The sequence below is a fragment of the Nycticebus coucang genome, chromosome 21 (assembly GCF_027406575.1).
Source record: "Nycticebus coucang isolate mNycCou1 chromosome 21, mNycCou1.pri, whole genome shotgun sequence".
In the NCBI taxonomy this organism is placed as follows: domain Eukaryota; kingdom Metazoa; phylum Chordata; class Mammalia; order Primates; family Lorisidae; genus Nycticebus; species Nycticebus coucang.
This window is the reverse complement of record NC_069800.1, coordinates 40362369-40384565: the sequence shown is the minus strand read 5'-3', so window position 1 is coordinate 40384565 and position 22197 is coordinate 40362369. Positions and strand designations below refer to the sequence as shown.

The 22197-nt window shown below is 45.2% G+C and overlaps 1 protein-coding gene across 4 annotated transcripts in view; it reads right to left on the bottom strand.

Moving 5' to 3' along the window:
• Positions 1-21977, bottom strand: part of CBFA2T2 (CBFA2/RUNX1 partner transcriptional co-repressor 2) — a 135839-nt gene extending 113862 nt beyond the window's left edge. For all 4 annotated transcript variants that reach the window (XM_053574596.1, XM_053574597.1, XM_053574598.1 and 1 more), the window contains exon 1: positions 21801-21977. In XM_053574596.1, the coding sequence (XP_053430571.1) occupies positions 21801-21834 (34 nt within the window). In that variant the 5' untranslated portion in view covers positions 21835-21977. The remainder of the gene's footprint in view (positions 1-21800) is intronic.
• Positions 21978-22197: the final 220 nt, after the last annotated feature.

The following is a 22197-nucleotide window of genomic DNA, read 5'->3' as shown; positions in this document are numbered from 1 at the left end:
ACAACAACAACAACAAAAAATTGGGAAATTTGTCTTATGCAGAATTCCTACTCTCCGCCTTTCATGAAAAAGATGTTAAATGGGAGCAGCACCTGTGCCTCAGTGAGTAGGGTGTCGGGCCCCACATAGCAAAGGTGGTGAACCCAGGCCCAGCCAAACTGCAACAAAAAAAATAGCCAGACATTGTGGCAGGCACCTATAGTCCCAGTTACTTGGGAGGCTAAGGCAAGAAAACTGCCTAAGCCCAAGAGCTGGAGGTTGCTGTGAGCTATGATGTCACAGCACTCTACCAAGGAGGACAAAGTGTGACTCTGTCTCTAAAAAAATAAAATAAATAGGTGGCACCTGTGGCTCAAAGGAGTAGGGCGCCGGCCCCATATGCCAGTGGCAGCAGGTTCAAACCCAGCCCTGGCTTAAAAAAAAAAAAAAAAATTAAAAAAATAAAATAAATAAAAAGAAAGACAGAGCCCCGTCTCTACTAAAAATAGAAAGACTAAGGCAAGAGGATCACTTGAGCCAGAGTTGGAGGTTGTTGTGAGCTGTGAAGCTATGGCACTGTGCCTCAAAAAAAAAAAAAAAAAAAGTTGGTGCCTGTGGCTCAGTGAGTAGGGCACTGGCCCCATATACCAAGGGTGGCGGGTTCAAACCCGGCCCCGGCCAAACTGCAAAAAAAAAAATAAAAGCTGGGCATTGTAGTGGGCACCTGTACTCCTAGCTACTCGGGAGGCTAAGGAATTGCCTAAGCCCAGGAGTTGGAGGTTGCTGTGAGCTGTGACATCACAGCATTCTATCGAGGGTGACAAAGTGAGACTGTCTCTTAAAATTAAAAAAAAAAAAAAGATGTTAAATGTATTTTGTTTGGTTTTTGAAATCTGGACAATTTACAATCTCTACATTTTAGAGGACTAAAAAAAAATTTTTTTTTGAGACAGTCTCACCATGTCGCCCTCAGTACAGTGCTGTTGCGTCACAGCTCACAGCAACCTCCAACTCATGGGCTCAAGCAATTCTCTTGCCTCAGCCTCCCAAGTAGCTGGGACTACAGGTGCCCGCCACATTGCCTGGCTATTTTTTTTTTTTTTTGGTTGTAGTTGTCATTGTTGTTTGGCAGGCCCAGGATGGGTTCGAACCCTCCAGCTCTGGTGTATGTGGTTGGTACCCTAGCTACTGAGCTACAGGCGCCAAGCCTAGGGGACTAAAATTTAAATAATCAGGGTGGCACCCAAAGCTCAGTGGGTAGATGGCCACTTATACCCAATGCTGGCGGGTTTGAACTGGGCCCGGGCCTGCTAAATGACAACTACAACTAAAAAATAGCTGGGCATTGTGGCAGGCTCCTGTAGTCCCAGCTACTCAGGAGCCTGAGGCAGGAGAATCCCTTAAGCCCAGGAGCTGGAGGTTGCTGTGAGCTGTGACGCCACAGCACTCTACCGAGGGTGACAAAGTGAGACTCTGTATCCAAAAAAAAAAGTAGTAAAACTGATGCAAGAGGATTGCTTGAGCCCAAGAGTTGGAGGTTGCTATGAGCTATGACACTACAGCACTCTACCCAGGGCAACGACTTGAGACTCTTGTCTCAAAAAAAAAAAAAAAAAGAAAGAAAAGAAAAATAATTTGTAAAAAGGTTCCTGGGTTTGGCAAACTTTATAAATATATATATAGATGGTTAGCTCAACATGGCTCACACCTGTAATCCTACCCCTCTGACAGGCCAAGGTGGATAGACTGCTCGAGCTCCCTGAGCAAAAGCAAGACACCACCCCCCACCTCTACTAAAAACAGAATAAGTAGCCAAGCACCTGGTGGTGGGCACCTGTAACCCCAGCTACTGAGCAGCCCGTGATGACACCACAGAATTCTACCCAGGGCAACAGAGTTAAGTCTCTGTCTCAAAATAGAAAAAGAAAGAAAGGAAGGAAGAAAAGAAAAAGAAAAATTAGCGAGGCATTGTGACAAGTGCCTGTAGACCCAGCTACTAAGGAGGCTGAGGCTTGAGCCCAGGAGGCTGAGGTTGCTGTAAGCTAGCACAGAATGATGACACAGCACTCTAGCCCGGGCAAGTTAGTGAGACTCTATCCCAAACACAAAACAAAACAAACAAACAAAAAAACCCATAATCTTGTCTTGTAATGCAGCTAAGAACCAGAACAAAAGCTACTTATTGCCAACTCATCCTATAAAATCAGGAAACACTGGAATGATCACAAACCCAGATAATAACAGATGTAGAGATCTGCTTATCCTATCAAGCAATTGTACACCTGCACTCACTTAACTATGTGGCCCAACACTTACCCTGAATATTGCAATGCAAGCCAGATGAGTAAGACAAAGAACTAGGAGAACTTAGGGCTTCCAACTACAAACTAACTCTTGCTAAACTCTTCTCAGAGTGGTTGTCATAGAACAGTTCCCTTCATATGGAAATATGGCTTCAGATATATAGGGTGAGGGGCAGCGCCTGTAGCTCACTGAGTAGGGCACCAGCCCCATATACCAAAGGTAGCATGTTCAAACACAGCCCTGGCAACACTGCAACAAAAAATAGCCGGGGGTTCCGGATGTGCACCTGTGGTCCCAGCTACTCGGGAGGCTTAGGCAAGAGAAACGCCTAAGTCCAGGAATTGGCGGTTGCTGTGAGCTGTGAGGCTACAGCACTCTACCCAGGGCGACATAATAAAACTGTCTCCAAAAAAAAAAGAAAGAAAGAAAGAAAGAAAATTCCGATTTTTCTTTGGCTGTGGTGGTCTTAGCCCTCTGGAAGGCCAAGTTGGGTGGATTGCTTAAGCTCATGAGCTTGAGACCAGCCTAAGCAAAACCAAAACCCAATCTCTACTAAAAAATAGAAAAACTGAGGCCAGGGGATCACTTGAGCCCGAGTTGGAGGTTGCTGTAAGCTATGATGCCACAGCACTGTACCCAGGGCGATAGCTTAAGACTCTGGCTCAAAAAAAAAAAAAAAAAAGCTCCCAGGTGCTGTTTGCTAGTTCCTAGAATACACAATGTGTATCTGTGTATCTACTTTCCATTGTGAAATAACTTTGATGCCACCTTCCCTTTCTTGCCTAGTTGTAAAGAGACAAGTATTCAAACAGTCAATCTTTGCAAAACAATCCTTAAAGACTCATCAATCCTCTATGCTTTCTCTTCATCAGGCAGTTCTGTAAACTTTTCAAGTTGCACTTCTTTCTTTTTTTTTTTTTGAGACAGAGCCTCAAGCTGTTGCCCTGGGTAGAGTGACCTGGATAGAGTGCCTTGGCATCACAGCTCACAGCAACCTCCAACTCCTGGGCTTTAAGCGATTCACTTGCCTCAGCCTCCCAAGAGCTGGGACTACAGGAGCCCACCACAACGCCTGGCTATTTTTTGTTTGTAGTTGTCACTGTTGTTTGGCAGGCCCAGGCTAGATGCGAAGCCACCAGCTCTGATGTATGTGGCTGGCGCCTTAGCCGCTTGAGCTATAAGCGCCAAGCCAAGTTGCATTTCTTTTTCTTTTTTTTTTTTTTTTTGTAGAGACAGAGTCTCACTTTATGGCCCTCGGTAGAGTGCCGTGGCATCACACAGCTCACAGCAACCTCCAACTCCTGGGCTTAGGCGATTCTCCTGCCTCAGCCTCCCGAGCAGCTGGGACTACAGGCACCCGCCACAATGCCCGGCTATTTTTTTGTTGCAGTTTGGCCGGGGCTGGGTTTGAACCCACCACCCTCGGTATATGGTGCTGGCGCCCTGCTCACTGAGGTACAGGCGCCGCCCTGCATTTCTTTTTCTTTTTTTTTTTTGTAGAGACAGAGTCTCACTTTATGGCCCTCGATAGAGTGCCGTGGCCTCACACAGCTCACAGCAACCTCCAACTTCTGGGCTTAGGCGATTCTCCTGCCTCAGCCTCCCGAGCAGCTGGGACTACAGGCTCCCGCCACAACGCCCGGCTATTTTTTTGTTGCAGTTTGGCCAGGGCTGGGTTTGAACCCACCACCCTCGGCATATGGGGCCGGTGCCCTACTCACTGAGCCACAGGCGCCGCCCCCTGCATTTCTTTTTCTTAATCATACTTGGAAATCTTTTGAACCCTCTCAAATGCTGTCCATTGTATATCTCTTAACTGAAGATGTTAAACCTTATGTGGGATAAGGACAAAATTCCCAACTCCCTTCATGTATCCCAGTTGTATGACAGTTTCTGAAATAACACTGTAATAGTTTCCTTTCAGTTTGTAATACCAGATGAGTGGAGATCATGTATATACTGGTTGCTCCCCACATTAAACTGGTCTGCTCACCTACTTTGCTATCTGTCTGTAATGTATCGCTGAATGTGATCTACTGGCTTTAACTATTGGTTTCTAAAAGACTTTTTCACCCAGTGGCTCATGCCTGCATTCCTCGCACTCTGGGAGGCCGAGGCAGGCAGATCACTTGAGCTGTGTATTCAAGACCAGCCTGAGCTAGAGGTAGAACGAGACCCCGCCTCTAAAAATAGCCAGGCGTTGTGGTGGGTGCGTATAGTCCCAGCTGCTTGGGAGGCTGAGGCAAGAGAATCACTTGAGCCCAGGAATCTGAGGTTGCTGTGAGCTATGACACCACAGCACTGTACTGGGGGCGACAAAGAGTCTCTGACTCTATCCTCAAAAACAAAAATGAAAATTAAACTAAAAAAAAAATGCTTAAATTATCTTTCTCAATCCCAATCAAAAACCAAAACCAAAAACACACACATAAGCAGCCAAATTCACACCTTTTTTGTCCACTTTTGCTGTTATTGTGTGACCAGAGTCAACATCTTTGTCAAGGTAAAAGCAGTGCTTAGGTGTATGTGACTGGAGAAAGCTGGAAAAGCAATCAGTCAGCTCCTCTCCTTCGTCTCACCAGCTGTGTCTTCCTGATGACACAGTCCGTCCACCTGCTCCCACACATGGCACAGCTGTAGTTAAAGTAAAACACCTGGTTCTGGATAGTGACATATTGTTCGAACAATGCTAGCTATAGAGCAAGCAAGCACAGGTCAGCATCTTCATCTTATTGCCTAGATTAAGACCAATGCCATTTCAATTTATAGGATGCTACAATATGCTTCTTCTCCCCAATACAAATACAAAAATTTGAGGTTATAATAATAATGTCAAAGAATTGTTACATGAAGTTAAATGTCAGGAAGAAAAAGAAATTGTTAAAAAGTGTGACAATACCAGATTACAGATTTAATTGTCATTAAGCACTTTCCAAACTACTTTAAAATTTAGAACATTTATAGGAAGACAACACTAGTATAATACGGTCATTACTCCTTAGTAGTACATGGGGCTTCATATTTCATATTAGGAATGGTAGTATCAACACCAGTAAATGTGCTTAATAGATGGATAAAGCTAAATAAATAAAAATTACTTTCTAGTTTTATACTTGAGAAACTTCATAACTGAGAAATGTTTTATTCTCCCCATCAGACTTTAAATCAACCACTACTTATATCCTCAGAGGAATTTTCTCTGCATTAAGGAAGACTAATTGATATTGGTAAACTAAAAAGTGTTTATTAAAACACTTATAAGGTGGCTTGGTGCCTGTAGCTCAAGCAGCTAAGGCTCCAGCCACATACACCAGAGCTGGCGGGTTCAAATCCAGCCCGGGCCTGCCAAACAACAATGACAACTACAACCAAAAAATAGCTGGGCGTTGTGGTGGGCATCAGTAGTCCCAGCTACTTGAGAGGCTGAGGCAAGAGAATCGCTTGAGCCCAGGAGTTGGAGGTTGCTGTGAGCTGTGATGCCATAGCACTCTATTCAGGGCGACCGCTTAAGGCTCTGTCTAAAAATAAAAAACAAAAAACACTCACAAGGTCACAAATGATTTTATGCCAGTGTTGAAAAGTTATACTTCTTGGGTGATGCCTGTGGCTCAGTGAGTAGGGCGCCGGCCCCATATGCCAAGGGTGGTAGGTTCAAACACAGCCCCAGCCAAACTGCAACAAAAAAACAGCTGGGCGTTGTGGCGGGCGCCTGTAGTCCCAGCTGCTTGGGAGGCTAAGGCAAGAGAATCGTGTAAGCCCAAGAGTTAGAGGTTGCTGTGAGCCGTGTGACGTCATGGCACTCTACCCAAGGCGGTACAGTGAGACTCTGTCTCTACCAAAAAAAAAAAAAAAAAAAAGAAAAGTTATACTTCTTTTTTGAGACAGAATTTCACTCTGTTGCCCTAGGCTAGAGTCCCCTGATGTTAGGCTAGCTCACAGCAACCTCAAGTTCCTGAGTTCAAGCCATCAATCCTTCTGCCTCACCTTGTCGTGTTGCTGGGACTACAGGTATGTGCTACCAGACTCGCTAATTTTTTCTATTTTTCATAGAGTTAGGGTCTCACTCTTGCTTAGGCTAGTCTTGAACTCATAAGTGCAAATGCTCCTCCTGTCATGGCCTCCCAGAGTGCTAGGATTAAAGGCATGGGTCCACTGCACGGGGCTAAGAAGTTATATTTTATAGATATTTCAATGGCTTATGAAAATAATGGTGTGATATATTAGAAGTTAGGAATTTTCCAGGACTGTAATAAACATATAGATATGAGAACTTGGTTACCAAAAGACACTATAGCATTATTAGATATATAAAAGAAACACAAACGAAAAATATATCCCTCAAGTTTAAAATAAAATCCACTGAGGCAGGTGGCTTGCCTGAGCTCACAGGTTTGAGACCAACCTGAGCCAGAGCGAGACCTCGTCTCTAAAAATAGCTGGGCTTTGCGGCAGGTACCTGTAGTCCCAGCTACTTTGGAGGCTGAGACAAAAGAATTGCTTAAGCCCAAGAGCTCAAGGTTGCTGTGAGCTGTAATGCCACAGAACTCTACCCACAGCGACAAAGTAAGATGTCCAAAAAAAACGTAATTCAAGGTTGAGTAATCAGCTGAAGCCACAACTTTGGTCATTTATAAACTGGAATCCAAGTGCTGAGAAAATCAGTCTAAAGTTCCTTTCTCACCAAGCTGCAATACCTAGATAAAAGGACCTTTTTAACTTTTTAAATAAGGAAAAATGTACCCATCTGTTACTGACAGATCTTTCCCCAAAAGTTTCCTTTCAAAAATGTCATTATTCAGGGTAAGTTTAATAAAATCTGAAGCCTTGTTTTCCCCCTTAATCTGTGGGATTTGAATCAGTCTGTCATGTTCTAATATTTAATTGGCATAGATGCCTGTTTTCCCTATAACCATGAAGAGGGTTCACAAGTAAACAGGATTGATCTGGTAAGTGAATAAAAATGTACAAAGAGATCCTTTCCTTGAAACAAGTTTGTGCTCCACACACAGCTAAACACTCATCCAATAAACTCTTCAGCAGCCTCCAAGCTAAAAAACTGAAGTCAAACCAATGAACTCTAATGGGATCCTAATTTTCTATCTTTTTTTTTTTTTTGAGACAGTGTCTCACTTTGTCACCCTTGGTAGAGTGCTATGGTGTCATAGCTCACAGCAACCTCCAACTATTGGGCTCAAGGGATTCTCTTGCCTCAGCCTCCCCAGGAGCTGGGATATAGGCGCCTACCACAACGCCCGGTTATTTTTAGAGACAGGGGTCTCGATCTTGCTCAGGCTCGTCTGGAATGGGTGAGCTCAGAGCAATCTGTTCAACTTTGCCTCCCAGAGTACTAGGAGTGAGCCACCACATCTGGCCCTAATTTCCTATTTCTGATGATAAATCTTGGCCAATCTTCCCAAATAATCCTTTCACACTTAGCTCCAAATCTGCATTTATGTAAATGTACTACAATCAAAAAAGCTTTGATTATAGCACGTTACAGATTTCACTACCACAACCAACATATGCTTTTAAAAATTAGGGAACTTCAATTGCTTTTAAAAATTGAAATAACTTTAATTAGAAAGTTGATGATTGATAAGCTAAATTTGACCCAATTGTTGTCCCCAACATTACATGTCCTAACAATCTGCACAACTAACCTATTCATCTACAGCCACCAAAGCGAACAAACTTTTAAAGGTTGTCAGACATCGGGTACAGTGTAATTTAGTCTAAGGATTTTATGACAGTCACTCAGGGGCGGCACCTGTGGCTCAGTCCGTAGGGTGCCGGCCCCATATACCGAGGGTGGCGGGTTCAAACCCGGCCCCGGCCAAACTGCAACAAAAAAATAGCCGGGTGTTGTGGCGGGCACCTGTAGTCCCAGCTGCTCGGGAGGCTGAGGCAAGAGAATCGCTTAAGCCCAGGAGTTGGAGGTTGCTGTGAGCTGTGTGATGCTTGGCACTCTACCTAGAGCCATAAAGTGAAACTCGGTCTCTACAAAAAAACAAAACAAAAAAGACAGTCACTCAGGATTTATTGCCATTTAATTCAAAGAACAAGTGAGAAAGACCTCAGAGATTCTTTAGTTCAACTACTTTTGTTTTCCTACATTTAGAGCATTCCTCATGGCAACAAAAATCTCGGTACCCAGTATGTGCATACAAAGGTGCTCAAAATGCATTTCAGAACTCACTAGTTCAAGCAAGTTCAAAAAATGCCCGCCTGGCGGAGCCTGTAGCTCAGTGGGTAGGGCACCGGCCACATACATAGGGGCTGGTGGGTTCGAACCCGGCCCGGGACTGCTAAACAACGACAACTGCAACAAGAAAATAGCTGGGCATTGTGGCTAGTGCCTGTAGTCCCAGCTACTTGGGCGGCTGAGGCAAGGGAATCGCTTAAGCCCAAAAGTTTGAGACTGCTGTGAGCTATGACATCACGGAACTCTACCAGGGGCAAGAAAGTAAGTCTCTGTCTCAAAAAAAAAAAAAAAAAAAAAAAAATAGAAAGGAAGGAAAAGATTGGTTTATGACAGGCATCATTTTCTCTAAGAAGCCTCTTTTGAAACACTCATACATGCATACCTACACATTAAGTCAGATGCCCCTCCTTGGTGGGCTTTATTCCCTACACATCATAATCAGTGCTTACCATTTGGTACAAAAACTATAAATCTGTCTATCCCCTATTGGATTACATATAAGTTCCTCAAAAGTCTTGGAACTCTCTTGATATCCACCAGCAACTAATACAAAGAGCTCAATAAATGTTTGTCAAAGTAAATGAATATTTGAAATCAAGACAATCTTAGAAAATCAATAACTTTTAGTCACTGTAATGGTAATTCATTATAGTACACCTTCTAGTATAATTAGCTATCTTTCCAATAAAATACAAATATCAGGCCCCGGGGCGGTGCCTGTGGCTCAAAAGAGTAAGGCGCCAGCCCCACATGCTGAAGGTGGCAGGGTCAAACCCAGCCCCGGCAAAAAACTACAAAAAAAGAAAAAAAAAATTTATATATATATATATATATGACCCCACAAATAAATGATTTATTGAACTCAATTATCAGAGGGATAAGTGAGCTAAAATAATCCAAAAAAATCTGGTGAAGTACCCATGAAAAAAAATCCATAAAAAAAGAACATTCACATAATCAAGAATTGATTTTAGTATATCAACTTACTACTTAATAGCTATGGTTTTTTATGAGCATTCTTCTCATTTACCACATCATTCCCCAGAGTCCAACAGCCACAAAGTTGGCATGAATTATTTACACACCTATAGAAAGCTCACAGCAAGCCAAATGTTGATGTCCACAGCTGGAGCTAAGTACTCAGTGGCTGTGGGGCATGAATTGCATTCATGAGAAATTCCCTGCCTCCACTGACTGAACTAGAACCCTCACTTTTCACTATTTCCCAACACAACTCTCTCCCACCCCACCCCCAGCATCATTTACAAGGGAAAAAGATAGAAGACCCCAAACTTAACTGAAATCCCAGTTTATATGTTTTCACTTCAAGTGCTATCAGAATGTTAGGACACAGAAGGATAAACAAAACTGGAAAGAAAATCTCTGAGGACAAGAAAAGTCAATCTTACCTACCTTGGCAGCCCTCTAGCATTTAGCACAGTCCTTGCATCTAACAGCTCCACAATATAGTTGTTGACAAATGGTTTGGTTTCACTTAGAGACCAGAATGAAGATTTTTATTTTATCTATATTGTTTGATTTTTTTAAATGTACTTGTGTAAAACAAAGGAAACATGAAAAAAGGAGGTCTTGGGCAGTGCCTGTGGCTCAGTGAGTAGGGCGCCAGCCCTATATGCCAAGGGTGGTGGGTTCAAACCCAGCCCTGGCCAAACTGCAACAAAAAAATAGCCAGACGTTGTGGCGGGCACCTGTAGTCCCAGCTGCTCGGGAGGCTGAAGCAAGAGAATCGCGTAAGCCCAAGAGTTAGAGGTTGCTGTGAGCTGTGTGACATCATAGCACTCTACCAAGGGCGGTACAGTGAGACTCTGTCTCTACAAAAAAAAAAAGAAAAGAAAAAGAAAAAAGGATAGCTGGGCGTTGTGGCGGGCACCTGTAGTCCCAGCTGCTCGGGAGGCTGAGGCAAGAGAATCGCGTAAGCCCAAGAGTTAAGAGGTTGCTGTGAGCCGTGTGACGTCACGGCACTCTACCCAAGGGCAGTACAGTGAGACTCTGTCTCTACAAAAAAAAAAAGAAAAAAAGAAAAAGAAAAAAGGGGGTCTTGTGTCTCTATGTAACATTCGACATGTTGCTATTCAGCTTTTATATTAAAAGCATCAAATGGTTTCTATTTCTATACAACCATTTTTTCTGCAAACTTGTAAATAAGGAAACCACCATAAATGGAGAGTATTACAAAATTGCTCATGTAATAACATACAGCTTTCAAAACACTAGGTAGTTAGCAGTCCCTCAAGTGAGTCTCACTTTGTCATGTAGACAGAGGTATACTTGTACTGTTTCACAAATTATAAAAGTAACTCAAAATCTAAATATAAATTGTTCAAAACTGCACTGTTTGGCCAGACACGGTGGCTCACACCTATAATCCTCGCACTCTGGGAGGCCGAAGCTGAGCTCAGGAGTTTGAGACCAGCCTGAGCGGTTCTCAACCTGTGAGTCAATGTAACAATGAAAATACATCGCGGCATTAGGCAGGTTGAGAACCACTGCTCTAGTGAGACCCCAAACCCTAGCAGACCAGTAGTACTCAAGGGAAAATTAAGCCTTAAGAGGCTGGCTGGGAGATGCCAAGAGCTAAAACTATCACTTCTTCCCTAATTCTCCTTCATTATAGCCAATTCCACCTTTAATCTCAGCCATAAAATTAGTGTAGCTCTACGGATACGAAGCCAAAATGAATTATCTGTGATGTTTGTTCCCTTGACTTCAAAAAATTAAAAGCAGACAGGACCTCTGTATAGAGATGGCTAAATTAACAAAGGAATAAGGGAAACATCTTAAGACAGGAAAAGGTCAAAGCTGTGTGTCAAGGGAGCTGTCCTATGCTAGTATTAACAATTCACTAGAGATGCTGGAGAGGCTGGATTACATATTTGTTGCCATCAGCTAATTTAATTAAAAGGTCTAGCCAACTCCAAAGCTATAAATTCAGACAAAAGGATATCAAGCTTTGAGTTATTCTGAATTGTACTGTGATTTCTGTGGTTAATTACAGCAATACAATATATAAGGGTAGAATCAAATCTTAAAGAGCCACATTGCAAAGTAAAGGTTCACTACATTGTCTATATTTGATGATTCGTGTTTGACATGTCCTTACAGAGCAATACAAAATAAGTATGGGAATTTCTTGGGCTTTTGATGTTCACCACAATCATCTGCTTCGCTGCTAAGATCAGGAAACATATGGGATGAATTGGTAAAAGCTGTTTAAAGTTTGTTGCCTTTTTTTAAAATTCATCTCTACAGCCAATTTAGGATATCCATGAATAAGATAGAATAGCTATCTTTAAATCACATCCAAATTCCTTAGCCATTTTTAAAATAAGAGGTGGTGGCTCACGCCCCTAATGCTAACACTTTGGGAGGCTGAAGCAGGAGGATGGGTTGAGCTCAGGAATTCAAGATCAACAAGGCAAGACCCTATCTCTACTAAAAATAGAAAAATTAGCCAGTCATTGTGGAGAGCACCTGTAGTCCCATCTACTGGGGAGGTTGAGGCAGGAGGCTCCCTTGAGTATAGGAGTAAGGTTGCTGTGAGCTAGGCTGACTCCATGGCACTCTAGCTTGAGGCAGCAGGGTAAGACTGTCTCAAAAAAAAAAAAAAAAGAAGTGGTTAGGAAAAGAAAATTGTTGAAAAAAGCAATGAGAGATAAAGTTATCTTTAGGGAGCTCTGGAACATATAGAGCCATAAAATAAAGAGTAAAAAACAAACAAAAAGTGGTTTTTAACACTGACCTCAATGTATGATGAATGAACTCAACACCAAGACTGAACTAGATCGGAACAGTGAATCTATTAACTATTAACCGTGTGACCTTGCACAATATACTTCTTTCGGCATAATTTCATTAGCAACAAAAAGATTCTCTCAAATTTGTTCTAAAAATTACATTCTGAGATGATCCATCTATGTAAAAAGTACCCAGCAGAAAATCTAGAAAAGACTTTTTTTTTTTTGATTATTTTTTTATTTTTTATAGAGACAGAGTCTCACTTTACTGCCCTTGGTAGAGTGCCGTGGCGTCACACGGCTCACAGCAACCTCCAGCTCTTGGGCTTACGCGATTCTCTTGCCTCAGCCTCCTGAGTAGCTGGGACTACAGGCACCTGCCACAATGCCCAGCTATTGACTTTTTTTTTTTTTTTAAAGAATTAAACTAGGGGGCAGCACACTTAGCTCTGTGGATAGGGTGCCAGCCACATACACCAAGGCTGGTGGGTTATTTTATTATTATTTTTTTTTTTTGTAGAGATAGAGTCTCACTTTATAGCCCTCAGTAGAGTGCCGTGACGTCACATAGCTCACAGCAACCTCCAACTCCTGGGCTTAAGCGATTCTCCTGCCTCAGCCTCCCGAGTAGCAGGCTGATGGGTTTGAACCCAGCCCGGGCCAGCTAAAACAACAATGACAACTGCAACAAAAATATAGCCGGGCGTTGTGGCAGGCACCTGTAGCTACCTGGGAGGCTGAGGCAAGAAAATTGCTTACGCCCAAGATTTGGAGGTTGCTATGAGCTGTGACATCACAGCACCCTACCCAGGGCAACAGCTTGAGACTCTGTCTCAAAAAACAAACAAACAAAAAAGGGCTCAGTGCCTGTGGCTCAAGCTGCCAAGGCACCAGCCACATACACCTGAACTGTTGGGTTCGAATCCAGCCTGGACCCACCAAACAACAATGATGGCTACAACCAAAAAATAGCCAGGCGTTGTAGCGGGCGCCTGTAATCCCAGCTTCTTGGGAGGCAGAGGCAGGAGAATCGCTTGAGCCCAGGAGTTGAAGGTTTCTGTGAGCTGTGATGCAATAGCGCTCACCTAGGGCGACAGCTTGAGGCTCTGTCTCAAAAAAAAAAAAAAAAAAAAAAAAAGGGGAATTCAGGCTGGGTGCCTGCAGCTCAGTGGCTAAGACACCAGCCACTTACACTGGACCTGGCAGGTTCGAACCCAGCTCAGGCCTGCCAAATAACAATGACAACTACAACCAAAAAATAGGAAGGCTGGGCGTGGTGTCTCTTGCCTGTAATCCCAGTACTGTGGGAGGCTGAGGCAGCAGGATGCCCACAACCTAAGTGTGAGATTGCAGCGAGCTATGACGCCACGTGTTGAGGCGGGTGCCTGTAGTCCCAGCTACTTGGGAGGCAGAGGCAGGAGAATCGCTTGAGCCCAAGAGTTTGAGGTTGCTGTGAGCTGTGGTGCCACAGCACTCTACCTAGGGTGACATAGTGAACCTGTCTCAAAAAAAAAAAAATTCCAAGGGATAACTGTGAAACACAAGGGCTAATGAGAGAGCACCTCTAGCCTAGAAGAACAAAGGGAAAAAACACTTTTCAAACCTATATGGAGGGAATTATGTAGAGAGGACCACCGTTAGAGGAGCAGTGATCTTCTATCATAAGTCAATTGTCAGTCACAAGACACAGTCAACTAAGGGCAACATCCCTTGAAAGGGAGAAGGGAAATAAATTTCATAACTTTGGAAGGGACAGAAGCCCATTGATGTAGTCCATGTAGGTAACTCAGCTTCCCAGGGCAGAGAATAAACAGGGTGAGAAAGGATAGAGCTAGAGGAGCAGAAGGAAGGTATCTATTCGACCTCAGAGAAGTCTTTCCGGTATACTTACCTATCTCTTCTGTATTTCTACTAGGTATGTGCCATATAAAGAAAGGGTTAGTGGCTCAGTGCCCACAGTTCAGTGGTTAGGGTGCTGGCCACATAAACTGGGGCTGGCGGGTTTGAACCCAGCCCGGGCCTGCTAAATGACAACTACAACTAAAAAATAGCTGGGCATTGTGGCGGGTACCTGTAGTCCCAGCTACTCGGGAGCCTGAGGCAAGAGAATCGCTTAAGTCCCAGAGTTTGAGGTTGCTGTGAGCTGTAATGCCATAGCACTCTACCAAGGGTGACATAGTGAGACTCTGTCCCAAAAAAAAAAAGGGGGGGGGGTTATGATGGGCCAGGCACCATGGCTCATGCCTGTAATCCTAGCACTCTGGGAGGCCGAGGTGGGTGGACAGCTTGAGCTCATGACTTCAAGACTAGCCTGAGCAAAAGCAAGACCCTAACTCTACTAAAAATAGAAAAACTGAGGCAGGAGGATCGCTTAAACCCAAGTTGGAAGTCGCTGTGAACTATGACACCACGGCACTTTACCCAGTGTGTTAGCTTGAGACTCCATCTCAAAAAAAAACAAAAAATAGTTAGGGAGAAAAATTAGCAGGGCATTATGGCAGCCACCTGTAGTCCCAGCTACTAAGGGAGGCTGAGGCAAGGGGATCACTTGAGCCCAAGAGCCCAAGAGTTTGAGATTGCTATGAGCTATGATGGCAAGGCACTCTACCCAGGGCAACTGAGTGAGATACTATCTCAGGGAAAAAAAAAAAAGAAAGGGTTATAGAACGTGACATAAATTCTCACTCTTTTGAACAGTAATATACAGTGCCTATCTATTATAATATATTTGTAACCAAGTTTTCACTAGTAAATATGGTTCATTATCATTTACTTGTTTTTTTTTTTTTTTTTGTAGAGACAGAGTCTCACTTTATGGCCCTTGGTAGAGTGCCATGGCATCACACAGCAACCTCCAACTCCTGGGCTTAAGCGATTCTCTTGCCTCAGCCTCCCGAGTAGCTGGGACTACAGGCGCCCGCCACAACGCCCAGCTATTTTTTGGTTGCAGTTCAGCCGGGGCCGGGTTTGAACCTGCCACCCTCAGTATATGGGGCCGGCGCCTTACCAAGTGAGCCACAGGCGCCACCCTACCATTTACTTGTTAACTGGTTAGACTTTCTTGAAGGTCCAGTGATTTATATACTTTTCCCCATACTTTTTTTTTTTTTTGAGACAGTCTTACTTTGTCACCCTGGATAGAGATCTGTGGCACCACAGCTCACCGCAAACTCAAACTCTTTAGCTCAAGCAATTCTCTTGTCTCAGCCTCCCAAGTAGCTAGGACTATAGGAGCCCGCCACAACGCCCGGCTATTTTTTTGGTGTTGTTGTCAGTGTTCTCTTTAACAGGCACAGGCTGGGTTCCAACCTGCCAGCCCCAGTGTATGTGGCCCATGCCCTAACCACTGAGCTATGGGCACTGAGCCACCTTTCCTCACACTTAAGAACTTCCAACTCACCTTACTAGGCAAAATAAAATTACAAAAATGCAAATACCTGTAGCATTAAAACCCTTAAAGAGTTTATAGTCTAGAAATTTATATTCTTAGATAACTAAGTAGGCAGAATGAGGTAAGTGCCAGAGAGAGGAAAGAGTTGTGGCTGTGGAAAGTCATGAACAGGTTTCCTTGCCATCTGGCCCTTGCCTGGCACAACTCTAGGCAGAATTCACTGTTTTTCTATTAACAAGGTATTGAGTGGCACCTGTGGCTTGGTGAGTAGGGCGCCAGCCCCATATACCAAGGGTGGTGGGTTCAAACCTAGCCTGGCCAAACTGCAACAAAAAACAGCCAGGCATTGTGGTGGGCACCTGTAGTCCCAGCTACTTGGGAGGCTGAGGCAAGAGAATCACCTAAGCCCAAGAGCTGGAGGTTGCTGTGAGCTGTGATGTCACAGCACTCTACCGAGGGCAACAAACTGAAACTCTGTCTCTTAAAAAAACAAAACAAAAAACTATTAACAAGGTATACAAGCTTCTATCAGTTTTCCTGTAGGTCTAGAACTACTCACTAAGCCCACAAAAGTCTCAAAATTTCCATTCTCTATCCTCAGTCAGTAAAGTTCACCCCTCCTCCACCTGGAAAAAGCCCCTTTCCTTCTTTAAGGCCTGGTTCAAATGTCGCCTCTTATCTGGTCCTTAGACCCTCAAAGAACAATTAGTTTTGCCTCTTATGCATTCCCAAAAACCTTATGCTTAAACCATATCCTTTACCTATTTACCGGTACAGGGCCTCTAGTAGACTGTGAGATTCTAAGGCACCTTTGTATCCTCAGACCTAAAACAGAGTGTCAAGCACTGTTTATATACTTTATGTACATTAACATATTAATCATCACAATAAAATTGCAAATGAAGTAGGAACTCTCATCATCTTGGTTTTTCAGATGAGGAAGATGAAATACACAGAAAGGTTAAGTAACATTCTCAAAGTCTCAAAGTTTATAAGGACTGGTACCCCAGGATTTCAACTTAGACACAACTCCAGAATTAAATTTCAAAAGTTTTGGGCGCAGTGGCTCACGCCTGTAAATCCCAGCACTGTGGGAGGCTGAGGTGGGAAGACTGCTTGAGTTTAGGAGTTGAGGCTTGTCTGAGTGTGAGTGAGACCCCGACTCATGAAAAAAATGAAAAAACCCAGCTGGGTGCCATGGCAAGTGCCTGTAATCCCAGTGGCTTTGGAGGCTGAGGCAGCAGGATGCCCATAGCCCGAGTCTGAGGTTGCAGTGAGCTACAACACTATTGCACTCTGCTCAGGGCACAAGGGTAGAACTCTATTTCAACAGAAAAAAAATATTTTTTTCAAAAGTTTTGAATTTCGGGGCGGCGCCTATGGCTCAGTCGGCAAGGCGACGGCCCCATATACCGAGAGTGGCGGGTTCAAACCCGGCCCCGGCCAAACTGCAACAACAACAAAAAAATAGCCGGGCGTTGTGGCGGGTGCCTGTAGTCCCAGCTACTCGGGAGGCTGAGGCAAGAGAACTGCATAAGCCCAGGGGTTAGATGTTGCTGTGAGCTGTGTGATGCCATAGTACTCTACCGAGGGCCATAAAGTGAGATTGTCTCTACAAAAAAAAAAGTTTTGAATTTCAGTCTAAACCATTACATTTCACTTCTATTGAATAAGTTAGATTTTTCCAGTGTAACAGGCCTAATGGGTTGAGGGGAAGCTTCCACTATAAAATCAATCATCTCCACCCCAGGAAGCATACTTCCTATCTACCATTGAAGTGTGGAAAGACAATATTGGAACTTCTCCTCATATTTATTTTAGCTCATCCTTCTGTAAAATGTCTATTTTTATATGATATAAAATGTACAAAATACAGAGTCAAAGTCATTTAAAACAAACCTTTATATAACATGTGTGCATACTCAACTCTGTTTACTGATGGAATGAACACTAAAATTATGAGGTTAGGCTCGGCGCCTGTGGCTCAAGGGGCTAAGGCACCAGCCACATACACCTGAGCTGGCAGGTTCGAACCCAGCCCAGGATGCCGAACAACAATAATGGCTGCAACCAAAAAATAGCCAGGCTTTGTGGCGGGTGCCTGTAGTCCCAGTTACTTGGGAGGCGGGGGCAAGAGAATCACTTGAGCCCAGGAGTTGGAGTTGCTGTGAGCTGTGATGCCACTGGCATTCTACCCATGGCGACAGTTTGAAGCTCTGTCTCAAAAAAAAAAGAAAAAAATGAGGTCACAGTTCTAGACTACTTCTCTAAGAACTCTGGTTCAGGAGCACTAGTCTTAGCACTGAGCTTCTACATTCTCTCTCCCCAGCACTTCAGTTCAAAACATTAGGCAGGCCAAGCTTAGTGGCTTACACTGTAATTCCAGCACTTTGGGAGGACAGGGTGAGAAGACTGCTTAAGGCCAGGAGTTGGAGGCCAGCCTGGACAACACAGGGAGAACCCTCTCTACAAAAACTAGAAAGATTAGCTGGGCCTTGTGGTATGAGCCTTTAGTCCCGGCTATTCAGGCGGCCGAAGCAGGATTGTTTGAGCCTAGACATTTGCAGGTTGTAGGGAGCTATAATGACACCACTGTACTTCAGCCTGGGCAAATAAGCAAGACTTTGTCTCAAAAGAAAAAAAAAATTAGTTCAGAAAAAAGGCCTTTCATTTTACTGAGAAGTTGTGTGCATCTTTGTTAGACCAAAAGTGTCACCTCAGGCAGGGGCATGGTGGCTCACGCCTGTAATCCCAGCACTCTAGGAGCGTGAGGCAGGTGGATTGCTTGAGCTCAGGAGTTGGAGAACAGGCTGAGCAAAAACGAGACCCCATCACAACTAAAAATAGAAAAACTAGCCAGACATTGTGGTGGGCACCTGTACTCCCAGCTCCTTGAGAGGCTGAGGCAAGAGGATAGCTGGAACCCAGGAGTTAGAGGTTGCTGTAAGCTATGACACCACGGTACTCTACCCAGGGTAAGAGTAAGACTTTGTCTCAGTCTGGGCACAGTGCCCAATGCCTGTAATCCTAACACTCTGGGAGGCTAAGGCGGGTGGACTGCCTGAGCTCATGGATTCAAGACAAGCCTGAGCAAGAGCAAGAACAAGACCCCGTCTCTAAAAATAGCTAGGTATTGTGGCAGGTACCTGCAGTCCCAGCTACTTGAGAGATGAGGCAAGAGAATTGCTGCAGCCCGTGAGTTTGAGGTGAGCTATGACGCCAAGGCACTCTACCAAGGGTGACAAAGTGAGTCTGTCTCAAAAAAAAAAAAAAATAGTGTCACCTCTGTCTCCCCCTTTAGTTGTTCCTGGCCCCCAAACAAGTAATTCTTAAAATTGTTTTGTCTCGATGCCTGTAGCTCAAAGCGGCTAAGGCACCAGCCACATAGAGCAGAGCCGGCAGGTTCGAATTCAGCCCGGCCTGCCAAACAATAATGACAACTACAACCAAAAAATAGCCGGGCAGTGTGGCAGGCGCCTGTAGTCCTAGCTACGTGGGAGGCTGAGGCAAGAGAATCACTCGAGCCCAGGAGTTTGAAGTTGCTGTGAGCTGTGATGCCACGGCATTCTACCCAGGGCAACAGCTTGAGTCTGTCTCAAAAAAAAAAAAAAAAAAATTTTTTTAAAAGATGGCTTGGCGCCTGTAGCTCAGCAAGTAGGGCAGCTCCCACATACACCAAGGCTGGCAGGTTCGAGCCTGGCCTGGGCCTGCTAAACAACGACAAATGCAACCCAAAAAATAGCCAGGCGTTGTGGCGGGCACCTGTAGTCCCAGCTACTTGGAAGGCTGAGGCAAGAGAATCTTAAGCCCAAGAGTTGGAGGTTGCTGTGAGCTGTGATGGTACAGCACTCTACTAAGGGCATAGAGTTAGAATGTGTCTCTAAAAAAAAAAAAAAGAATTTTAGGGCAGCGCCTGTGGCTCAAAGGAGTAAAGCACCCGCCCCATATGCCGGAAGTAGTGGGTTCAAACCCAGCCCCACCCAGCCAAAAACTGCAAAAAAAAAAAAAAAAAAAAGATAAAAAGAGAGGCTGTGTGGGTGGCGCCTGTGGCTCAAAGGAATAGGGCGCCAGCCCCATATGCCAGAGGTGGCAAGTTCAAACCCAGCCCCGGCCAAAAACTGCAAAAAAAAAAAAAAGAGAGAGGCTGCGTAGGGCGCCGGCCCCCATATACTGAGGGTGGCGGGTTCGAACCTGGCCCCGGCCAAACTGCAACAAAAAACTAGCTGGGCCTTGTGGCAGGCGCCTGTAGTCCCAACTACTCAAGAGGCTGAGGCAAGAGAATCGCCTAAGCTCAAGAGCTGGAGGTTGCTATGAGCTGTGATGTCACACCACTCTACTGAGGGCGATAAAATGAGACTCTGTCTCAAAAAAAAAAAAGAGAGAGAGAGGGGCTGTGTTTTAAAAGCTTCCTTTTACATGCTGAAAACATCAACCCTGAGGCTAGAACACAGTGTTCCCTTTTTCCTCTCAGTTTCATCCTCTGCAAAACAGGCACACTCAGATACCTTAGTCAGACTGTCACCAAGAGAAAACATGCAAGATCCCGCCTGTTTAAAGGGTACATTGTAGAGCCAAACTTTGAGTTACTGTGCAAGATTTTGTTTTGTTTTGTTTTGTTTTTTGAGAGAGCCTCAAGCTGTCACCCTGGGTAGAGTGCTATGGCATCACAGCTCACAGCAACCTCCAACTCCTGGGTTCAAGTGATTCTCCCACCTCTGCCTCCCAAGCAGCTGGGACTACAGGGGCCCGCCTCAACACCTGGCTATTTTTTGGTTGCAGCTGTCATTGTTGTTTGGCGGGCGGGCTGGATTCGAACCCTCCAGCTCAGGTGTATGTGGCTGGCACCTTAGCTGCTTGAGCCACAGGCGCAGAGCCAAGATGATTTTTTTTTTTTTTTGATGCTGTCATTTGTAATGTCTTGTGAGAATCCTTCAGATTAAAATTTTGGTTACAATTGTTTAAAAAAAAAAAAAAAGGGTGGCGCCTGTGGCTCAATGGAGTAGGGCACGGGTCCCATATGCCAGAGATGGCGGGTTCAAACCCGGCCCCGGCCAAAAACTGCAAAAAAAAAAAAAAAAAAAAATTGTTTAAAAAAAAAGAAAACATGCAAGACAAATTTATCTGTATACTCATTTACTGCCTCCCTCTCTTCTCCTAGATAAATTCAAAGCTCAAGTTTGGTCTATCTTGTTTGTTGCTATATTCCCAAGGCCTAAAATGGTTTTTTTTTACTTAATACATGACTTAACAAATATTAAATGCAAAATGCCTAGTGTTCAAAAAATGTTGGGTATTATTACTACTGCAACGAAAGGCAATTAAAATTTTGTTTTATTAAGAAATGCAACCCCTCCCCCAAGGGTCGCACCAATCTAGAAGGAACACTAGATAAATGCTGGAATGGGTAAAATGGAGATAAGAATAACAACAGGATCACAGGGCAAGACTAAAACGACAAAATAAGGCCAACACATAACCAGCGCCCAACCTCGGACTTCTCCTGAGCCAGGCGCACTTTAGCTAAGCGTAATAAACCGCAATTACAATGACAGTTTTCACGCTTGAGTATGTGCGACTGTCTGCGCCGCGTTCTACTGGCCTCACTAAACCCAAGAATCCTGGGGGTGGGTAGGAACGCTAAGCATACTCCCATTTTTCAGATGGGGGAACTGAGGCTCCATGAGTGACAAGGTCACAACTTGTAAGCAAGGGAGCTGGGATGTGAATCCAGAAGTCCGAACCGGGAGCCGACGCTCAACAGGCCCCTTCGAACCGCCATCCTTGCCTCCTCCAACATCTTACCACACACCCTCAAAATCGGGCGGGTGTAATTATTTCCCTTGTGGCCCCAGCACCAGGAGAACAAAACAATACTTGGCCGCGAGCAAGTCCGATCGACGCCGGCCTCGCCTGGGCTACGAGGCCGCGATCCCCACAGTTTCTCACACAGGGAGACCCGAGCCCTCCGGGCGGCGCAAGAAGCGCAAGAGTGGCTTCGGGAGCCCGGGAAGGCCTGGCCCACGGCGTGACCTTGGATCTGCCACCCTGCTTTGGGCCTCAGTTTCCCCAACCCGGCTTCGCGCTGGACGCCTCTTGGGAGCTTCTCGCCAGTGGAACTGCAGGCCCCTCACACGCCCCCCTCTGCCGCCCGCCTTCCCGCCCCGCTTACGCTGGAAGGCGGCCGCTCCAGAGACGCCCACCATCGCCGAGCGCCGCCCGCCGCGTGCCGTCCGCCTCGGGCAATGACCCGGGTCCCTTGCAGGCGCCGCCGCGGGACCTGCAGCAGCGGAGCTCGCCAACACGACTGCCGCGGACGTCGCCGCCGCGGTTAGGCCGCGCACCTCACCTCCCCCCCGTTGGCCCCGCCCCGCCCTCCGGGCACGCCCCCGCCGCGCGCTCTCGCCCGCCAGACAAACGCACGCGGAAGCTCTGCGCAAGGACCCTCTCCTTCTAAACCCCACCCCCTGACCTGACCCGCCCCTACCGCGCGAACCTCCTACCCTATCCCGGCGCATCCTGCTTCCTAGACCCACCCTTCCCCCCCATTGCGTCACGCGCGGCCGTCA